The 20,868-nt window shown below is 41.0% G+C and overlaps 1 protein-coding gene across 1 annotated transcript; it reads right to left on the bottom strand.

Annotated features, from left to right (window-relative positions):
- Positions 1-17,260: 17,260 nt before the first annotated feature.
- Positions 17,261-20,868, bottom strand: LOC121991716 (plastidic ATP/ADP-transporter-like). Its single transcript, XM_042545733.1, has 5 exons — positions 19,941-20,868; positions 19,533-19,799; positions 19,306-19,449; positions 18,845-19,192; positions 17,261-17,852 (listed from the first exon to the last, which is right to left on the bottom strand). Exons 1-5 carry the CDS (start codon positions 20,706-20,708, stop codon positions 17,574-17,576), a joined length of 1,806 nt encoding a protein of 601 aa, XP_042401667.1. The 5' UTR covers positions 20,709-20,868; the 3' UTR covers positions 17,261-17,573.

Genomic DNA, 20,868 nt, shown 5'->3' with positions numbered 1-20,868 from the left:
AGGAGCAAAAACAAAGTAAAGCCTTGGATGAGCAGTGTCTGAGGTGCCTCGGAGGGTTGAGAAGGTGTCTCAAAGCTGTGCGGAGGTGCCCTCACGTGGATGAACTTTAAGGATAAAAGTTCTCGCTGCGAAGAGGCATCCTGGAGTGTGCTGGAGGCATCTCAAAGTGCATCAGAGGCACCTCGTACGTGGTTAGAGGAGCCCTCAACACTCTTTAAAAGCAGTGCTCGACCAACACAATGACCACAACTTCTATACGAGCTATTATGACCTTTCTGCTGCTACATCTTCATGCTACTGCCATGCTACTTTGGGCTACTGCTAAATTCCACCGTTGCTGGTAGACCAACAACAACACAATTAAGGGCTCTCAACTTCAATAATCATGTGTTGGTAACTTTACATTACTGTCATTTACTTATTGCTACGGCAGTGTAGTCTGTTACACTGTTCTTCATTCTTGTACTCAATTCATTCTTTTGTCCATTCTGGAAGAGATTTTTAGTAGATTTTCCATCGATATGATTGAGGGTCTTAGAGTAGGAGTCGACGAAGACTCCGAATCAAGTAAAAAAATACTTTTTCTTTTTCTACTTGTTTGTTTATTTTTTTTTTGTTATGCACTCATATTTTATAAAATCATAAAAAGAACAAGTTTTTAAAATTCACGTGATTCATCCCCCCTCTCACGTGCATCAATCTTGCAATAAACACTGACCCAAGGTATACTATTAGTCAATATAATTATAGGATGGGAAAAAAAAATAAGGGCGTAATCTCTGAACGACTAAGACCAGTTCGTACGTCAACTTCTCGAGAGTAGTCTAGCGACATTCAACGTCTTTTAATAAATGACTTAAGAAATATACAGGTTGCTATTCATTGGCATCCTGTCATACCAACACTAACAAGCCTTGCAATGGTTGACAAGTATACTCACAGTAGCTCGCCAGCTATGAGCTTTGCAAGTACATGTAAAGAGGATAAATAATCTTTAAGGTCTTCCAGCACCTTGTCACCCTTGGCATCACATTGGAACTTTGTGACTCGGTGAAGTATTTTAAAGAATGGTATATTTTGATCGGACGACCTTGAGATGAAATGGGATAAAGTTGTGACCTATCTGGTCAGGCAGTGTGCTTCCTTCAAATTGAACGGTAGGAACATGTCTCGGAGAGCCTTCACCTTGCTCAGGTTGTTTCAATTCCCCGCTCTGTCACGATGTAGCCAAGAAAACCTCCGCTCCTAGTCCTAAATAAGCATTTGTTGGGGTTTAGCTTGAGTCCATACCTCATCAAGGTTAGACACATCTCCTTTATATCTGTATATAAACCAGTACTTCGGAGGGACTTGATTAGTATATCATCCACATATACTTCCATATTTCTACCGATCTGCCTTCAGAACACCTTGTTCATAAGCCATTGGTATGTTACTCCTGTATTCTTTAGTCCGAACGGCATAACATTATAACATTATGTTCCTTCAGCAGTGATGAAGCTAACCTTTTCTTGGTCTTTTTTAGCTAGAGGGACCTGATGATAGCTTTAATATACATCTAGTATGCATATTAACTCGCAGTCAACAGTTAAATCTACTACATGATTGATGCGTGATAGAGGATAGCAATCCTTCAAGCATGCCTTGTTTAGATCTCTGAAATCCACGCACACTCGCCACTTATTCCCGGACTTAAACACCAGCACCACATTTGCTAAGCAGCTTAGGAATTCTACTTCATGGATATGTCCAGCTTCAAGTAGTTTGTCCACCTCTGCTCGAATAATTTGGTTCTACTTGGCCTGATTGGAATCACCGTCGGTCGAATCGCCCGCTATCATACTAATGTGCCCCAGGCGACATTGCTATGATTTCCTTCTTCTCACATTAATTGGCTGGGCTATTCTGTAGAGGTTCGAGCTAGTGCTAAGTTATTTTTTTCTAGGGCCTTTGCTGGTTTCGATTGGCCCTCTCAGGGAGAGGGCTTCATCTTGGGGGTCCATTTAGTTGACAATGATGCTGACGGTTATGAGAAGGAGATCATTGGGGAAACCCCTGATTGGTCGATCGACATATTTCTTGATTATAATGATAACAATCTTCAGTGTTGTGTGTTCCCGATCGGTGGTAGGTATAAAACATCAGAGTCCATTGACAGGACTCTAGGAATCCCGTCCACTTGGCCTCTACATGCTGAACTGCATTTGACCTTTGTTCATGGTGATGCAACGGGTGACCTGGTTGGGGCTCTTTAGGTGGCATGGTAGGAGGGAGCGCTTGACGCTCGGGAGCGGAGGCAGGAACAGAAGGAGCAACCTCCCTCTTCCGAGCGAACTGAGCTTCTTCTATGTTGAAGTACATGGTGGGTCATCCAAGCAGATGATCGAAGTCCCTTGGAGGCTTCTTAATGAGGGATCAAAAGAATTCGCCATCGGTGAGCCCTTGGGAAAAGGCATTCACTAGAATTTTTGGGGTGACCGAGGGAACATCCATGATCACTTGATTAAACTTTTTAATATAGGCTCTCAGCGTCTCCTTGGGCCCTTGCTTGAAGGGAAATGCCTTGTGGAAATCCTTGAAGCTACAGATGGATTCAGTTGGAAACTGGTTGAACCATCTCTATGCCGACTAGAAAGAGTGGTAAGGAATACTCAGCACTTGACTTCATCTATGTACTAATGAAGGATAGCTGTGTTTTTAAATTTGAACAGGCGATCCTGAGGGTCGGTCGCTCTTCCATATTCTCCGATTGACAAGGGTTTGAAATGAGCCGAAGATGATCCTTGAGGTATTTTCTCTCGGCCTATGTCATCAAGGGGCGTGCGGAACAACGCACAGTAATATGCAATCGGCGATGGGGGCACAGGTGGAAGGTTGGTTGGCTACGCAGGTGATTGTGGGAAGGCTACAGGGGGAGGATGGACCGGTTGAAACCCAGTTGGGCCTTTCACTTGGGTCCCTCACTGGGCCTGAGGGCCGATCACAGATACAGCAAGGTCATTAGGAAGAGGGCACTGATAACTAGTATTTAGACATATTATTTTAGTATTATTTATTGGCATTTTCCTCCTCTTATGTATCCAAATATATATTTTTAGCATTTTTCATGAGTTTGGATATTTTATAGTTTTCATTTCAATTCCTATTCATTTGAGAGATATTATGACTATTATTTGATTATATTTTATTTTGCAGGAATTATGGAGACAACAATTGAGGAGAAGAGCACCGATTTGGTCCAATCTGGTTTGATTCAATTGCCAAAGATTTAGAGGAGATTAAGTGAAGAAGAAGCCCAAATTCAAAGCCTCATTTCAAAAGCTCAAAGAGGAATTGCAATTGAATATATTCATTTAGGTTTAGTGGTCTGGTTTGGATTCAGTCTAGTTCAGGCCGGTTCAAGCAATCAGTTCCCTAGGAGCTTAAAAGGAAATTTGGTTAAAGGTGGAATTCGGCTAGGGCTTCTGTTTTGTACGCGTTTCTTGCTCCCGAGTGCCGCCCCATCCTCTCTAATCTAGCGACGACGACAACCTTGTGACGCGATGGCGAGTGGCGGTGACCTCGACGATGGGTTCTTGCCAGTGTGGTAGCTCCAGTGAGATCTTCCATTCATCGCCCCTCTATGCGGATCTTGCAGAGGTTTGCGGAAGCATGAAGCTCTCAGACGGTGGTAACACTTGATCCTTTGGTTCCTTGCTGGTGTGATTCTGCTCTAGCAGGCTCCTTCATCCCCTGCTTTTACCTAATCGGAGTCCTCTCCGTTGGCACGGTTCACGAGTGCAGGAGATTCTGAATTGGGCGACAGCGGTTGTTCATTCACTTCTCCCACGAAGCTCATTCCTAATTCCAACACCAAGCGCTACAGAGGACTCCTTGCATACGTGGTTTGCGAAGGTAGGAGTCTTCCCCAGTGAAGTCCAATGCCCACTATTCTTCTCCGACAGAAAGCTTCAGTGTGTTGCACTCTTCTCCAGATCCATCCAACGGTTCAAGTCAGCATGGCTTGCACCGGTGAGAGCAGCGTTGACGAGGTTGGACAACACCTCTACATCCCTCGGTCAACTTCCATCTCGGAGTGGTCCAGCTTCGAGGAAGAGTCACACCATCCCTATCATATGCGCATGCATCCCCGCATCTTCGTCGTTGTCCATCAGAGCTAGTGGTTCTATCTTTGGGCCCTTCGTGTGATAGCGGAGGGTAGTCAATTTGAACTGATTGTGGAAGAGTGGTATGGTTAATTTAGTTTACTTTCTTGTTTGATTTAGGTGTTATTTTCTTATCCATGTTTGATTGTTTAGCTTCGCACTTTATTTAGTTTCATTATGTATGAATGTTAATCTTATCTCATAGTGTGATAATGTGGTGCAAGTTTATCAATTATGTATACTTAGGTTTTGTTTATTGTTGTTTAAGCATATTTAGTTCACTTGCATATTTTAGTTATATGTCTTGCAATTTCATTTATTTTCATATCATATCTATTGATGGATGTGCTTGTGTCATAGTATGATAATGTGGTACAGGTTTATCTTTGTTAGTTAGATAGGATTTTAGTTGCATTTATGTATGTTTATTCTGTAGAAGGTGATGTTTATAACATAGAGTGACAGCGCGCTATGGGTTCATCATTGCTGATTAGTTAGAATTTCATTTATTTCATTGGTTTAGAGAATAAACCCCAAAAATAACCCCTTATTTGCTTTCATCTAAAAACAAACATCCTGTCACTGGTTCTGCGAGAGAGACGACTCGGGCCCTCTACTATACTACCTTAATGTAGGTTAAAGGGTTTGGTTGATTAGAAATTGCTGATTTGATTTGCTCATGTGACATTTGCGATCATTATCAAATTTTGGCATCGTTGTCGGGGAACTTAGTGGTGTCCGTTTGTTTTTAGACTATACACTAGTTTTATTTTTTTTTTATCTTGTTCTTACTTTTCTACTTTGTTATTTTATTTTTCTGTCGACGTAACTGTTGGAACCCCAAGGTTGTTTTGATGTGATCAACAAGTTAAGTTAGGTCCTGTCATATTTTAACCTTGTGTATAAGTGTGCAGGAACTTAGGAGCACAGGGAGTCGAGCAAAAGATGTAACTAGTGAGAAGGACGACACAGGAGAGAGCCGACGGGCTCGATGCGTCTGAGGTACGAGGTGTTGCGGAAAAGTACGCGGGCGGACGTGAAGGAGGCACACGACATTTCTAAGAGACAAGAAGCCAGAGCGGAAGGTTGCTCGAGAATGTCGAAATTGGATTCGGGTGAGTCTTATTTCGATTGGCTGAAATCACCTAGGCGAGCGGAGCCAGAGCGGAAGACCCTGACCGAGGCGAGCAACACCGGCGTAGAGGACCTGGACCAAAAGTCAACTATGTTGACTTTGGTGGTCCAGGCGCCCGGAGCCATTCCGGGTGCCCGGAATCAAGTTTTGACCGGATCACGATCAAACACGATCTGTTGCGAAGTAGATAAAGTTTTATCCCCTCCCAGGCGCCTGTACCCCTTCCAAGCGCCCCGACCAAGGCTATTGTTGGGACCGAAAAGTAGCTAGAGGGGGGGGTGAATAGCTCGTCACGTGCTTCGTGATTGGCGTTACTTGTTTCTTCAGAGATATGCAGCGGAAATACAAGAAACAAAAACACACAACGCTAACAAGGATTATTTACTTGGTATCCACCTCACAAGAGGTGACTAATCCAAGGATCCACACCTACTCACGCACCCTTCACTATGAAACACTCCTTTATGGTAACTACCAAAGGCGGAGAAGCCCTACAAGACTCTCAATACAAGAAGAAAGGGAAAGGTAATGAAATACAAGCACAAGCTTACAATGAGTACAAAAGCCCTAACCCTAGATTCTTCTTCTTGCTTTTGATCCGCCTCTTGACTTGGAAGAACCTCAAAGAACCTTCAAGAACTGGCGATCTGGAGCTTAGTGAGAGCTGTAGAGTTGCTGGTGAAGATCGTGATTGAACAGTAGAAGTTCTGCCGAAGAAGACGCACGCCAACGACCTTTATCTGCGCCAACGGTCGGATCCCGATCGATTGGATTGCTCCCAATCGATCGGAGATGCTTTGGATCGATCCACAGATCGATCCAGAGCGCCTCTGTGCTCTAGAAATTCGCCTGGATCAATCAGCTGATCGATCCAGGGCTTATCGCGACATACAGCACCTTCCCAATCGATTCACTGATCGATTGGGACCTCTGGATCGATCGGTTGATCGATCCAGAGGCATTCTGTGCGCTCGCGACTTCCTCCCAATCGATCCACTTATCGATTGGGACGAAGGCTTCTCGCAGGGACACCCCAATCGATCAACCGATCGATTGGGCTCCAGCCAATCGATCGGCTGATCGATTCGGCTTCTGGTTTTTGCCCAAAACCAAGTCCCAAACCTCCCAAACCAACATCCGGTCAACCTTGACCTGTTGGTTCATCATGCCTAGCATCCGGTCACCCTTGACCTGCTAGGACTCCCTCACCAAGTGTCCGGTCACTCCCTTTGACCCACTTGGACTTTTCTTCATCTTGCCAAGTATCCGGTCAATCCTTTGACCTACTTGGACTTTCGCCAGATGTCTGGTCAACCTTGACCCATCTGGATTTCCCTGTGCCTGGCTTCACTCACCAGGACTTCCAATCTGCCTAGCTTCACTCACTAGGACTTTCACCTAGCTTCACTCACTAGGATTTTCTTTCTGCCTGACTTCACTCACCAGGACTTTCACCTGGCTTCACTCACCAGGATTTCCTTTCTGCCTAGCTTCACTCACTAGGTCTTTCCATCTACCTGGCTTCACTCACCAGGACTTTCCATACTGCCTGGCTTCACTCACTAGGACTTCCTTCTGCCTGGCTTCACTCACCATGACTTTCCATACTGCCTAACATCCCTCACTAGGACTTCCTTCTGCCTGGCTTCACTCACCAGGACTTTCCATACTGCCTAACATCCCAATTAGGACTTCCCAGTTAAGTATCTGGTCAACCTTGACCTACTTGACTCTTCTTCAACCAACCTGATCAGACCCTGATCAGAGGGGAATTGCACCAACCAATCTCCCCAAATGAACAACTGCACCTGCACTTGTCCATATCATCGAAATCTTGTATTGTCAAACATTGAAACCCAAACCAAGACTCAAGCTTGGTCAACCAGGTCAGCCTTGACCTGAGGAATATTGCACCAACAATCTCTCCCATTTTGATGTTTGACAATACCACATTTAAGTTAGGCTAATTCCCATAGCCTCAACCTCCTTCATGCCACTAGGTAATGAAGACATAAGTTAAACCCTTCATTCTCCTCCTAAGAGGGCAAACTCCCTCTAGGTAATGAAGTCCTAACTTAAACCCTTTCATTCTCCCCCTATTGGCACACATCACAAACATACCCATCTTTGGGCACACATCAACAAAATCATTTGTTGAAAACTCTCCCCTTGGAGACTCTCCCCTTGAAGAGTTGCTCATCGTTGTTCACAACTTCACTCGTTGTGATCAGCCCGATAACGGAGGACCGATACCCTTCATTATCCTTAACCCTACATTCTCCCCCAATGTAGACAAATGCCCAACCTTGAGCATTTACATGTTGAATAACCCAAATAAAGGTCTCATACCCTTCATTTGTGTCGAATGCTCATCCATGAGCAAACACAACTTGAACCACTTGAACAATGAGGATATCCACTCCCCATTAAAGTTCAAACGCTCAACCTTGAGCATGGTCTGAAAAGAAGGTTTACCACCTTCCAAGGTTCATGAAAAAATAGTTTTCATGTCCTTAAAGAGTACCTCCCCCTAAAGACATGGTCATGACTTTTGTCATTGCACCAACAATGACTTGGAATCCCTAAAACTTTAGGAAACACAAATTTAGAAGTTTTGAGGTTCAAATATTCAATATTTGAAGCAAACCTCAACCTAAACTTCAATTTAGTCTTCCTCAACCAATCCATCCTTGTTTTTCAACATGAAAACACCCTTTTTATGTATACAAATGTATTTTCAGGGGTTTGAAATGGTTACCTAGACTAACCATGGTTCAAAAATGCTGAAATCAGGCTTTACCTGCCAAAATCAGCAGCTTTGATCAATTGGAGTTGGGTCCCAATCGATTGGACCATGTTGAATCGATCCACTGATCGATTCAGGAGGGTTGGATCGATCGGTGGATCGATCCAGACGGCTTTTGTTCACGAGAAGCCTGCCCGATCGATTGAGGCCCTTCAATCGATCGGGTGATCGATTGAATTCCTGATATTTCTGAAATTCACTTTCAGTGAATTTCAGAAACCCCTAGAAAAATCTACAAGATTCCAAAAATCGTGAAAATTTGTGTAGACATTATTTAGGATATACTTTATCATGGAAAAATAGTTTTCTATGAAAATACATCATATTTTCAAAGATTGACACAAACTTGAAAACTTGCAAAAGCTTTAGTGTTTTCTTCAAGTTTTGTGTCTAACTATTCAATGATGATTACTATCAAAAGATAGTCTTCACCAAGGTTTTCCAAAAGTATTTTAAAAACATTTTCAAAACCAATATCCCACCATGTTCCTTGGGCTTAATGCACATGACTTGTACATTAGCTTTCCCAATGATGGAAAAACACATAACTATGTGTTTTGATGAATTTTAAAACTCAAAAGAATGCACTAAATCAGCATGTTGAGTTTTGTTCATCATCCTAACATCTCACTTGTCTCTAATGTGCACAAAACACATACAAGTCATCTTATAGGTCTTTGTGAGATGTAAAAGTTGATTTTGCCCTAATTTAGGGATCATGCATATCTATCTAGGCATTTTTGAATTATAGACATTCACCAAGGATGTTACTTGTTGATTCCACTTGTGTATAAATGTCATTTATTTTTACCACTTGTTTATAAATGCCACTTGTCCTTAATTTAAGGAAATAAACATAATGCATGATAATGTTATGGCATACATCAAAATGAAATAGCTTTCCAAAGAAAGATTCCTATAACTACATGATGTATGTATGACATGACATGATATTTTTGTAATTTTTCATAATAAGTCATGAATGCAAAATATAAAACTAAATATGATGTCATGGCATATAGTGAGCAAACAATCATAACAAGGTTTAGCATAAATAAAATACATAGATTACCTATCTAGATGTCCTTAAACCTTAGCTAACCTAAAAATTTAAACCTAGATTTGCCCAAAGTGCTTCAAGAAAGTGCCAAAACTAAATTGGCATTTCTAGTTCTCTTGATTGACTTATGCCAATTGAAATTAAGCTTATTCCTCAAATGTTGACATATTTCATTCTTTTACAAGAGTAACATTAAGAAATCACCAAAATCCCAACTTGGTATTTCCTTATGTTTTTCCCAATATGTGCCATTTTAAAATAGAATCAATACTTCTCAAATTTAGCACATTTTACTCTTTTCAAAGAGTAACCATAAATCTATTTCTTTTTCAAAGGTTTATAATAACCTTGAAAATGCTCCTTGAGTGTCGCTTTCTTCAAAGTTGGGTTAACTACCCTTCTTCTTAGAGTTGACACTCTCTAACCCATCTATGGGGTAGAGAAAATGCTCCTAGGAACCCAAAACCTATTGGTGCTCCTTGGATGCTCTAGGTATTCACTGGGGATAACTTCCCTAGATACCTTCCTAGTGACCTTGTTTGGCTTCTTAGAAGCCTTGGTCATATTTTCTAGGTCAACTCTAGGGATTTCTTCCCTTGTGACCTTCTTTGTGACTTTCTTTGACTTCTTGGAAGTCTTAGTCACATTTGTTGTTGCAAAGATACTTCTAGGGATAACTTCCCTTGTATCTTTGACTTGACCTCTAGACTTAGGGTTGGTTCCATAACTATATGGAACCCTATGGTAAGTAGGCACATCCTTTTTGATCTTGGGTTTGTATCCCAAACCCCTATGGCCCTTGGATGACCCTTGTTGTCCTAAACCTAGGTTTTGCTCATTTTACCCTTTAAGGATATTTTCCATCCTTTTTAGGGTCTTTTCTAGTTTGTCAAGTCTTGACCTCAAGACTTGATTTTCCATCACTAAGTCCTTAGTTTTTGGTTTTCCATTAAGTCCATGAGCATTTTTGTTTCTAGGCTTGTAGTTATTGACCTTAGTGTTCTTGCCTAGATTTTTATCTACATTCCTAGCCCTAGGTGTAGTGGTTTTAGCATGAAAAACTACATGATTTTCCTTAACTTTATCATGTCTCTTATTTTCATGGTAAATAGCATTAAAATGATAATGATTAGAATTAACATGCTTTTTACCATTATTTAACGGGGTAGACTTAATAAAAGTTACCTTTCTTTTTACCTTGGAGGCTCCCCCTTGAGTTGAGCTTCCTCCTTGAGCCTTGATCTCCTTCTTCCCCTTAGGGCATTGACTCCGGTAATACCCCTTTTGATTGCAAGAGAAGCACACAATGTGCTTCTTGCTCTTCTTTGTATTGAGGATGGTCTCCTTGGGCTTCTCCTTGCCCTTTTGTGTCACTTGACCCTTCTTCTTGACCAATTTAGGACATTTACTCTTGTAATGCCCATGTTCCCTACATTCAAAGCATATAATATGATTTTTATTATTAATTGAAATATTTATACCTTCTTGTGTAGGGATGACACTTGGTCCTCCATGGGATGTGGATGTAGATGCTTCCTCTTGATCCGATAGTGATGCTCCTCCAATAGATTTGACTTGTCTTGTGGAGGTGGAAGCTTCTTCATCCTCTTCTTCTCTTGACCCGGATGTGGAGGATTCTTCTTGCTCTTGATCCGGTGTCAATGAAGATTGCTCCCCCTCAATCCTAGAGGTGGAGGTTTCACCTTCTTCTTCATCCTCTTGTACATGAAACAAGGAATATACTCCTTCCTTGCTCTTTTGATTGCACTTCTTTGAGGATGAAGCTTCTTCTTGGACTTCTTCTTCGGAAGTTGAACATCTCTCAACTTCGGAGTCCTCCTCTTGGTCTTGCTCCAATGAGTCGCCCTCTTTGGATTCCTCTTGATACGGTACAGTGGAGGGGATCTCATGAATTGATGGCAATTTGCTCCAAAGCTCCTTGGCATCCTTGAACTCTCCAAGTTGAGCCAAAATGTTGCTCGGCAATAAATTGACCAAGAGCTTGGTCACTTTGTCATTTGCCTTGCTCCTTTATAGTTGCTCTTGACTCCATTTGCTTTTCTTGAGAAGCTTGCCCTTGGAGTTTGTTGGAGCTTCAAATCCTTCCATGAGCAAACCATTGCTCTATCTCCATCATCAAGAAGTTTTCGATTCTTGATCTCCAGGAATCGAAGCTTGTAGATGTGTACGGTGGAGCCACCCTAGTGTCAAATTCAAGTCCATCTTGGAATTGCATCTTGAAGTTGAGCTTCTTGAATTCTTTGTTTTTGATAAAATTTGCTCCAACTTCTTCACCCTTTAGCTTTGCTTGTTTTGTTTGCCCCTTCTGGTGATGATTCCGGTAAAGAGTGACCTCGCTCTGATACCACTTGTTGGGACCGAAAAGTAGCTAGAGGGGGGGTGAATAGCTCGTCGCGTGCTTCGTGGTTGGCGTTGCTTGTTTCTTCAGAGATATACAGCGGAAATACAAGAAACAAAAACACACAACGCTAACAAGGATGGTTTACTTGTTATCCACCTCACAAGAGGTGACTAATCCAAGGATCCACACCTACTCACACACCCTCCACTATGAAACACTCCTTTATGGTAACTACCAAAGGCGGAGAAGCCTTACAAGACTCTCAATACAAGAAGAAAGGGAAAGGTAATGAAATACAAGCTCAAGCTTACAATGAGTACAAAAGCCCTAACCCTAGCTTCTTCTTCTTGCTTTTGATCCGCCTCTTGACTTGGAAGAACCTTCAAGAACTGGCGATCTGGAGCTTAGTGAGAGCTGTGGAGTTGCTGGTGAAGATCGTGGTTGAACAGTAGAAGTTCTGCCGAAGAAGACGCACGCCAACGACCTTTATCTGCGCCAACGGTCGGATCCCGATCGATTGGATTGCTCCCAATCGATCGGGGATGCTTTGGATCGATCCACAGATCGATCCAGAGCGCCTCTGTGCTCTAGAAATTCGCCTGGATCGATCAGCTGATCGATCCAGGGCTTATCGCGACATACAGCACATTCCCAATCGATTCACTGATCGATTGGGACCTCTGGATCGATCGGTTGATCGATCCAGAGGCATTCTGTGCGCTCGCGACTTCCTCCCAATCGATCCACTGATCGATTGGGACGAAGGCTTCTCGCAGGGACACCCCAATCGATCGACCGATCGATTGGGCTCCAGCCAATCGATTTGCTGATCGATTCGACTTCTGGTTTTTGCCCAAAACCAAGTCCCAAACCTCCCAAACCAACATCCGGTCAACCTTGACCTGTTGGTTCATCATGCCTAACATCCGGTCACCCTTGACCTGCTAGGACTCCCTCACCAAGTGTCTGGTCACTCCCTTTGACACACTTGGACTTTTCTTCATCTTGCCAAGTATCCGGTCAATCCTTTGACCTACTTGGACTTTCACCAGATGTCTGGTCAACCTTGACCCATCTGGATTTCCCCGTGCCTGGCTTCACTCACCAGGACTTCCAATCTGCCTAGCTTCACTCACTAGGACTTTCACCTAGCTTCACTCACTAGGATTTTCTTTCTGCCTGACTTCACTCACCAGGACTTTCACCTGGCTTCACTCACCAGGATTTCCTTTTTGCCTAGCTTCACTCACTAGGTCTTTCCATCTGCCTGGCTTCACTCACCAGGACTTTCCATACTGCCTAGCTTCACTCACTAGGACTTCCTTCTGCATGGCTTCACTCACCAGGACTTTCCATACTGCCTAACATCCCTCACTAGGACTTCCTTCTACCTGGCTTCACTCACCAGGACTTTCCATACTGCCTAACATCCCAGTTAGGACTTCCCAGTCAAGTATCTGGTCAACCTTGACCTACTTGACTCTTCTTCAAACAACCTGATCAGAGGGGAATTGCACCAACCAATCTCCCCAAATGAACAACTGCACCTGCACTTGTCCATATCATCGAAATCTTGTATTTTCAAACATTGAAACCCAAACCAAGACTCAAGCTTGGTCAACCAGGTCAGCTTTGACCTGAGGAATATTGCACCAACAGCTATAAATATACCCTTGGTCTAGAAGCTTCAATCGACTCAAGCAATTAGTATTTCCAACACTTCTACGCTTTCTTTAGAGTTTAGCTTCTATTTTCTGTGCATCATTGCTGTAAGAGGCTTCTCCGCCTGAAGGAGATACTAGTGCGACACATTCCTTGGATTAACAATCTCCCTGGTTGTAACCAAGTAAAAATTTCTTTGCCTCTTCTTTCAGTTTTAGTTTATTGCTTTTATTTAATTTATGCAAGTTTTATTTTGAGAGTTCGAGAAGGGTAGTTTTCTTTTACTTTTGCAGAGCTATTCAACCCCCCTTCTAGCCGGTCAACGCGGTCCAACAAGTGGTATCAGAGCGAGGTCGCCTCAGGAGGACTAACCGCTGACTGAAGCAACAAGATGGCCGGAGCGAACATCTACCCACCAACGTTCGAGGGGGAGTTCGATTTTTGGAAGCGACGAATACAGGTTTATTTTAAAATTGATTTTAATATGTTATTAATAACGACGTATGGTTATGAAGCTCCAAAGGATACAAAAGGAGAAGAACTTGAGGAGCATCAATGGACTGACGAGCAGCGCGATGAATTCATGACAAACAGTAAGGTTGAATCCCACCTTCTAAGTGTACTACCTACCCAAGATCTCGAAAGAGTCGGAAAATACAGAAGCGCAAAAGAACTTTGGGAAAAGTTCTTGAAGCTCTACGAAGAACCATTTGAAGCCGACTCCTCGATGGACACCGAGCCGTCGTCAGAAGAATCTGAGACAGAGGAAATTGTCGGGACAGCCCTAACAGCTGAATTCCACCCCGAGGACACAGAAAACTCATCCCAGATGAGTAAAGAGAGAGAGTCTTCGGAAGAAAGCAGATCAACAGGGGAGCATTAAAAGTCGACAAGGTAAGTTAGGTACGGTCTCCATCTCCTGACCAATTGCTTAATTCGGTTAAAATACTATCGAAAGATTTTTTCGAGTTAAAAGTTATATTATCGAAACATTTTTGTGAATTAGAAATTAAAAATAAAACAAAGAATAGTGAGTTTAAAGAAACTCTAGCAACAGATTGTCGATTAAAGAATCTCGACAAACTAACAAGAGAAAATGACATGTTAAAGGAACAAATACAATTTTCTGCATGTTCAAAATTTCCTACTTTAAATTTGAGAAATTATGACAAACTAAAATAGAAATTTAAACATCACTAACCTAAACTGTGAATTAGACTTAGCGCTTTCAGCAAGAAAATTAAACAGCTAATTTCCTTATGAGGCTTTGTCTAAGAAAGTGGTTGTTGCTCGAATAACCAAGAAGGCCTAGCGCCTTGCCACTGCCTGGAAGCCAAAATATTGAAATAAAATATTTAATTAACTTACTGATAAAGTATTGAAAGTAAATAATGCTTTAAAATATTTTTTTAAACATTTTTTAGAAAAAATTCTCAAAATTGTCTAAAAATTACTTAAGTTAGAATTTTCTTTTACTTAGAAAATTTTCTTGCTTAAAATTTTTACTTATTCTTAAAAATAATTTTTAGGAAAATTTTTTTAAAAAAATATTTGTTAAACATTTTTACTTAAAAATTTCTTTGAAAATTATTATAAATTTTTAGTAATATCGAAATAATTTTCAAAATTTTCTAAGTTTTAACGCTTAGATTTTTTTTGGAGCCCCATTTTTAGAAGACAACATGATGCATTGCACATCCAGTACATCTTCTATATACTGAGAATAATATGACCGATCTTCATCTAAAGCATTGGATGTAGGCTCTTTTAGTGGTTTATCTTCAAGCACGTACATTTTTCTCTCGTGTCTTAAGATAATTTTTAGTTTCCTATACCAATCCAGGTAGTTGGAACCGAGGAAGATATTCTCTTTCTCGAGAATGCTTCGCAGTGATAAGGTACTTGTGTTTACAATCTAAAATTTAAAGCAAAGTTTTAGTAATTGTTGAATATATTTAATAAAGGTCTTTTATAACTCCTATTATTTTATTTAAATCCAACAACCCCCATTGTTAGAATCAAAAATTGGTTGGTAACAATTCCTAATAAGACCAAAATCCTGAATCATTTAGAATGCATACGGCTGAGCTATACCTACATGCTACATTCATCAAGTAGGTCTTAACTTGCCAATCACAAACCTATATGATTTTCGGTATATTCTTGTTGAGCCTTATATTCTCAACACTTGCCCCTCAAATCAATTAACTTTATCTGAGCTAAACAAATCACCGAATTTGAGTTAAGTCGATCCACTAATAATTATGATAAATTATAGATGTTTTGACATAAGCCCACAGCTGAGCTGTACCGACTTATGTAAAACCTCTAACAATCATTATAGTTATTAGTGAAGGGCATTTAACAAATCTTGACTTTAATATATTTAAGGGATTTTATAATTATTAAAATGTCTCACCATGATTAACTTCTTGTGCATTTGCACAATCTCATTACGAGATTTATCTCCATTAATCCTTATAGTCTTTTAAGACAAATAGGACCTCAGAGATTTTAACATGTTAATATACTTATGTCATAAGTATTACTTTACAGGTTTTTAGACAAAATTCATTTCTATCATGAAATGTTACGACATATAACTTTAAATAAAGAAATTAAAATTTCTTTGAAATATCTCGAAACACTGATTCCTCAAATAAATTTTGAAGAATAGGCTTCGTATTATGTGATCCAACCACGAATTTGCTTTGATAAATCATTCCTCCCACGTATTATAATAAACTCTTCTTGAATGATAAATCATTCCTCCCATGGTCATGGATTTTGAGTCACTAATATCTCTATCAAGCGGCCGGATGTTAACTCATAATCTAAGAGAGCGATGAATTCTTTATTGACTCAACACTATTCTCTCTACTCTTTGTCATACACTCAACTATCATATTAATCACAATCCAATTACAGACTGCTTTTAACGGCGTTAAAGCATATAACTCCACGCATAAAATAAATGAAAGTCTCAAGTCAAAAGATCAATTACACTCGTTCATAAAAGGCAAGACCAATGATGCTTAATATGTGGTCTCCTCTTAATCGGGTCGTGTCCAGTGTACCTCTAAGCTCAAGGCATCCCCAAATACAACTTGGATATTCATCCCTCAGTCTATCTCGATCTAGTCATACTCAGCATTGATCTAGATATCCATGTCCCCTCTAAGTATCTACTCGATCAAGAACTATTTTCAAATTAATATAACCATTAATCTGTGAGACTTTATCATTAATCATATACATACAGAAAAATAAATAATTAATGATAAATAAAAAAATGTTTTGACATATAAATACACACACTAACATATTAGTATGGGGGCATCAGCTACAATCACCTCCTTCCATAATAATTAGCTGTTGGCCATCATTACTATCCACCAATTTATCAATAACACCATGATCACCTCCTTATGTAATGACTAGCCGTTTGTCATCATTGATCGCCTTCATTACTAGCCACTCAAAAACTAAGTCTCTGTCAAATTAAATCTTCACCTCTCATTCCCAATTTCCTCAAGCCTAACTCTCCAGTATCAAGCACCGCATGGTACCAAGTCCATGCCCCAAGCGCCAAGCACTACATTCTCCTCAGCCCGAGTGTCAAACCACATACATTCTCAAGCACTGGTACACCTCAAGCCCAAGCTCCTTCTATATTCCTCCTTCCAGGCTTAATCCGACTGACTAAACCTAAGTTAGCCCGGCCCATATCGTAGATTATTACGGGGTATCAATTACAATCTCACCTAGTTCAACTGTGATTTTATAAGCAACTCGCCTATTCAAGCAACCATCAATTGTTTTAGTTTAGATAAGCGGTTAAAAAAATATTAAAATGTTATATTTTTAAATAAAAGATTAAATTAGAATGACAAATTCATTAAGAAACAAGAAAATTGAATTTTTATTTCATACAAATTTAAATTTCTAACCATTAATTAAAATTACTAAATAATTATTAGTAAATCTTGGTCTGCTTTAGCCAACCCAAAACTTATTCGATTAAAGAGAATAAATCTAAGATACAAACTGAGTGGCACCATTCATTTGGTAGAAATTACATAGAACCAAATAGATCAAATTAAAATTTTATATTATAACATAAAAAATCGAAACAAAATTGAACTACAATTATCAGTTCCATTCAATTCTAATGTAAATTCACATCCAAATATTATAATTTTGTAATTTAAATATTAAACTTCAACACAAATTGTTCAAACATTACTTGTTCCTTTGCCTCTGGTACTTCTTTCAAGTGTAACTTTGTTGATGCCCATGGTGGTTCTTGTTCAAGTCTCAGATTCAGTAGCAAATTCTACCTTTGCAGGCGACCCATTCGACAAGTTCTCACCCTCTACAGACTCATGAAGAGAACCAATCTCCTACTCGTTCTTGATCGTTGCATCGATGACTACTGAAGACTCTTCAGCCTTCCGTGACTTCTCCTTCTCGAGCTCTTTCTTGACCAAAGGCGAGAATTGAGAGTCCAAGGATCTGGCAGCACCTAGCCATGCCAGAACAATCACTAGAAGTATGCCTCCCAAGTAAGGAGTTGAGTTTGCCAGAGACCCAAATGTCAAGATCATGAACTGCTGGATCAAGGCACCTCCGGATTTTCCCAAGGGGTTGCAGACAACATCAATGGCAGCCTTTCCTTTGACCTGTAATAAAAAGAATAGTAATAGAAATGATCACTAGGGTATCGATCAATGTGGTCATATGATAAACACAGTGCCGAACTGAGAAAGTTTTGATGTAGCACTGAGGCTACGTTTGCTCTACTACTCAAGTATTCTTTTCCTTCCATCCAAGTAAACCTATTTTAAGAACTTTTTCCTTTATCCTAAGATGGGTGCATTATACAGTAAATATGCACAACTTCAATAGAAAATGAACTGAGAATTTAAATCCAGATGGTTACAACATGTTCAAAAGTTAGCATTTTTATGATTAGACAAACTGCATAGAGCTCAACGAAGGAATAAGAATATGAGATGGTTATGTGATTCTCTTGTATCTTTAACAAATAGCAAGCAACATTAGAAGTGGTGAAAAGTAGATACTTCTAGGGAAAGAAGTTTCTTTACGAGTTATATTAGTGAAAAGTAGCTTGACCACAAGGTGTCCTCACACCACATTCAATGTGAAACTATTTCCTGGTCAGGGTTGGAGCGACAAGATTAAACCCTTATAACAGTGTCGTCATACGGATTTGAAGTCTGCCACATTGGAGGAAAGTCCTTGTCTAGGTTTTCAATAACATGGAATGTACTGTGTTCTTGGAAATGAGAGTGTAAATAGAATAAGGATTTGTGTTGCTTATTTTGGCTCATTGAATATAATTCTAATACGCGAAAGCCGAAAGCATGAATTTCTGCAATCGATAAAAGGAATAGCAAAGCATGATTAATAGCAAATGGAAATGCTGTTAGGATTAATATTCAAGGTCCATTTGTGCTTAAAATCCATAATAACTTTACTAAATACAATAACTATCAACTTATTCTTATTGTCACAGGTTAGGCACGAAGGAATCAACAGTAAAGATAAGTTCCGTAAATCTACAATCATTGTATCCGAATACTTTGTTTCATTTTGATGTTCATGAATAATTATTATGGCAGATGCAGATAAATGGAGAAATTATGCTAACCTTCATCTCTTCATCCATAGGAATGTAAGCCATTTCTTTGCAAGGATCAAACAAGCTGTATTTCGCACTCTTGCTGAATATGTTCTGTAATGCACCAACATAAACAGCTGCAAGCAAAGGAGTCATACCGAGACTTCCTAATACAGGAGCCAATGGGTCGCCAAACAGAATTAGCGAGAAGAACCCGACTCCTGTGAGCAGTAAGACTGTGGGAGTGATCATAGCCGCCACTCCCCATCCAAATTTCCGGAGAATCCATCTTCCGACCAACATCATTGTGAATGTTGCAATACCAGTAGCAGTTGAAAAATCACCCATGAAAGATGAGTATTCATTTGGACTAGGAAACTGTCAAATGGATACGTAGAAACAGTTTTAAGGTCAATACTCAACTATAGAGTGAATGACTAGTGATATAAAAGATGATTATGAAGATGGTCATGATGATACAAAAGTGTTACCTGTGCCTTGAGCTTTGATTTCCATGTGACTTCTACAAGGTTGATGCTTATACCATAAGCAACCACCAAGGTTGCGAGGTCTCTTACATATCGAGAGGACAGAAGAACTTTCAGGCTCTCATTCATACCTAGCTTTGGCTTCTCCTGCAATGAATTTATCCTCAGTAACTAGTGACACAAAAGGGAAGATTTTAATGAAGCACAGTAGTGTTTCTGGTGACATGAACCTTCTTCTTGCGTTCTGTTCTTGGAATAGATGGATCATTGACGACAAACTTATTCACACCCCAATAGATTCCACAAATTACAAGGCCAAGGAGAACAACAATGCTCATCATTCCTTTGAGTGAAATCGCCCAGCCATCGACGCCCGGTCCCAAATTCTTGCGCATGTTAGAGAAGAACTTGACTGTGCGTCCGGAGAAGATGAGGGCAATATTAGCTCCAAGTCCAAACAATGGGTAGAACTCTTTGGCTTCCTCAACAGTAGTAATCTGGAAATTTCAAGGCCTTAAATTAGGAAAAATATTTGAATTATGATAAACGTTTTGATGGAGAGACACAGGTTGACACCCAAAAGGGCTAAACTTGGTTATAAGGTAGATTAATGAAGTTCATCATGGAAAATTTGTCACCTGGTTGGCGAAACCCCAGAAGAGGACCGAGATGACCACACTTCCCCATAGTTCTGCCATGACATAGAACAAGCAGAAGCTCCAGATTCTCAGAATTGCGACGGGGCCAAGGAAGCTCGGACCGAGAGCCGCCAAGAGCCTGTCGGCAAGTGCAGTGGGATGGATGGCGTCACGCATGGGATACAATAGGAACGCAAAGGCTCCGAAGAAGGCGATGAAGGGCATAATCACGGTGTAGAAAAGAGCCTCCTTTGAGAGCACGTTCGACAGCTTGGTGTACAGCAGCATGAACCCCACGGCCATGGGCAAGTTCACCCAGGTCTTCAAGAAGGGTATGATCTCGGCGCTGCTCCCTTTGGCCGTCACCACCAGTACATCTTTGGTGTCCCTCAGAATGGTATAATTGAATAGAATACAGAAGAACATCATCCCAAGCGGGACTATTTTCTTGAGCGTGGATAACTCGATGCCCAGGAACTTGGGGTTGTCCTTTCCCTCGACGACTCCAGCTCCGTCGGCCGGAATCGCGGCGCTTGCCCTAAAAACCGGAACTTTCCTCCGTTTCGCGGCGACCACTGGGTAAAGGAGCAGCCTTTCGGTATTCTCTGCAGCGATCGAGGTGGGTCTATCCTGGGACGCGAAGCCATGGTAGGCGCGGAGGGCGGGGGAGGGGAAGCGGCCGCGGAGGGAAGGGAGAGGATGGAAAGCGCGAGGTTGAGATTGGGAAGGGAGGGAAAAAGGGGGTTTCAAGGAGATGACTCTCTCCATGTCTCCAAGCGGCGATGGAGTTCTCTGCTAGCTCAGGTGAGGAAGAAGCTACGGAGAAGGAGAGACTCGACCTCAATGGGCAGCGACGAAAGGGCGCAATGGCGGAGCAGCTACGGCGACGCTGATAGAAAAGCTGCAATTTTTTATTGGGTGAAAACTT

Source organism: Zingiber officinale, chromosome 6B (genome assembly GCF_018446385.1).
Source record: "Zingiber officinale cultivar Zhangliang chromosome 6B, Zo_v1.1, whole genome shotgun sequence".
Classification (NCBI taxonomy): Eukaryota; Viridiplantae; Streptophyta; class Magnoliopsida; order Zingiberales; family Zingiberaceae; genus Zingiber; species Zingiber officinale.
This window is presented reverse-complemented; position numbering and strand designations above follow the sequence as displayed.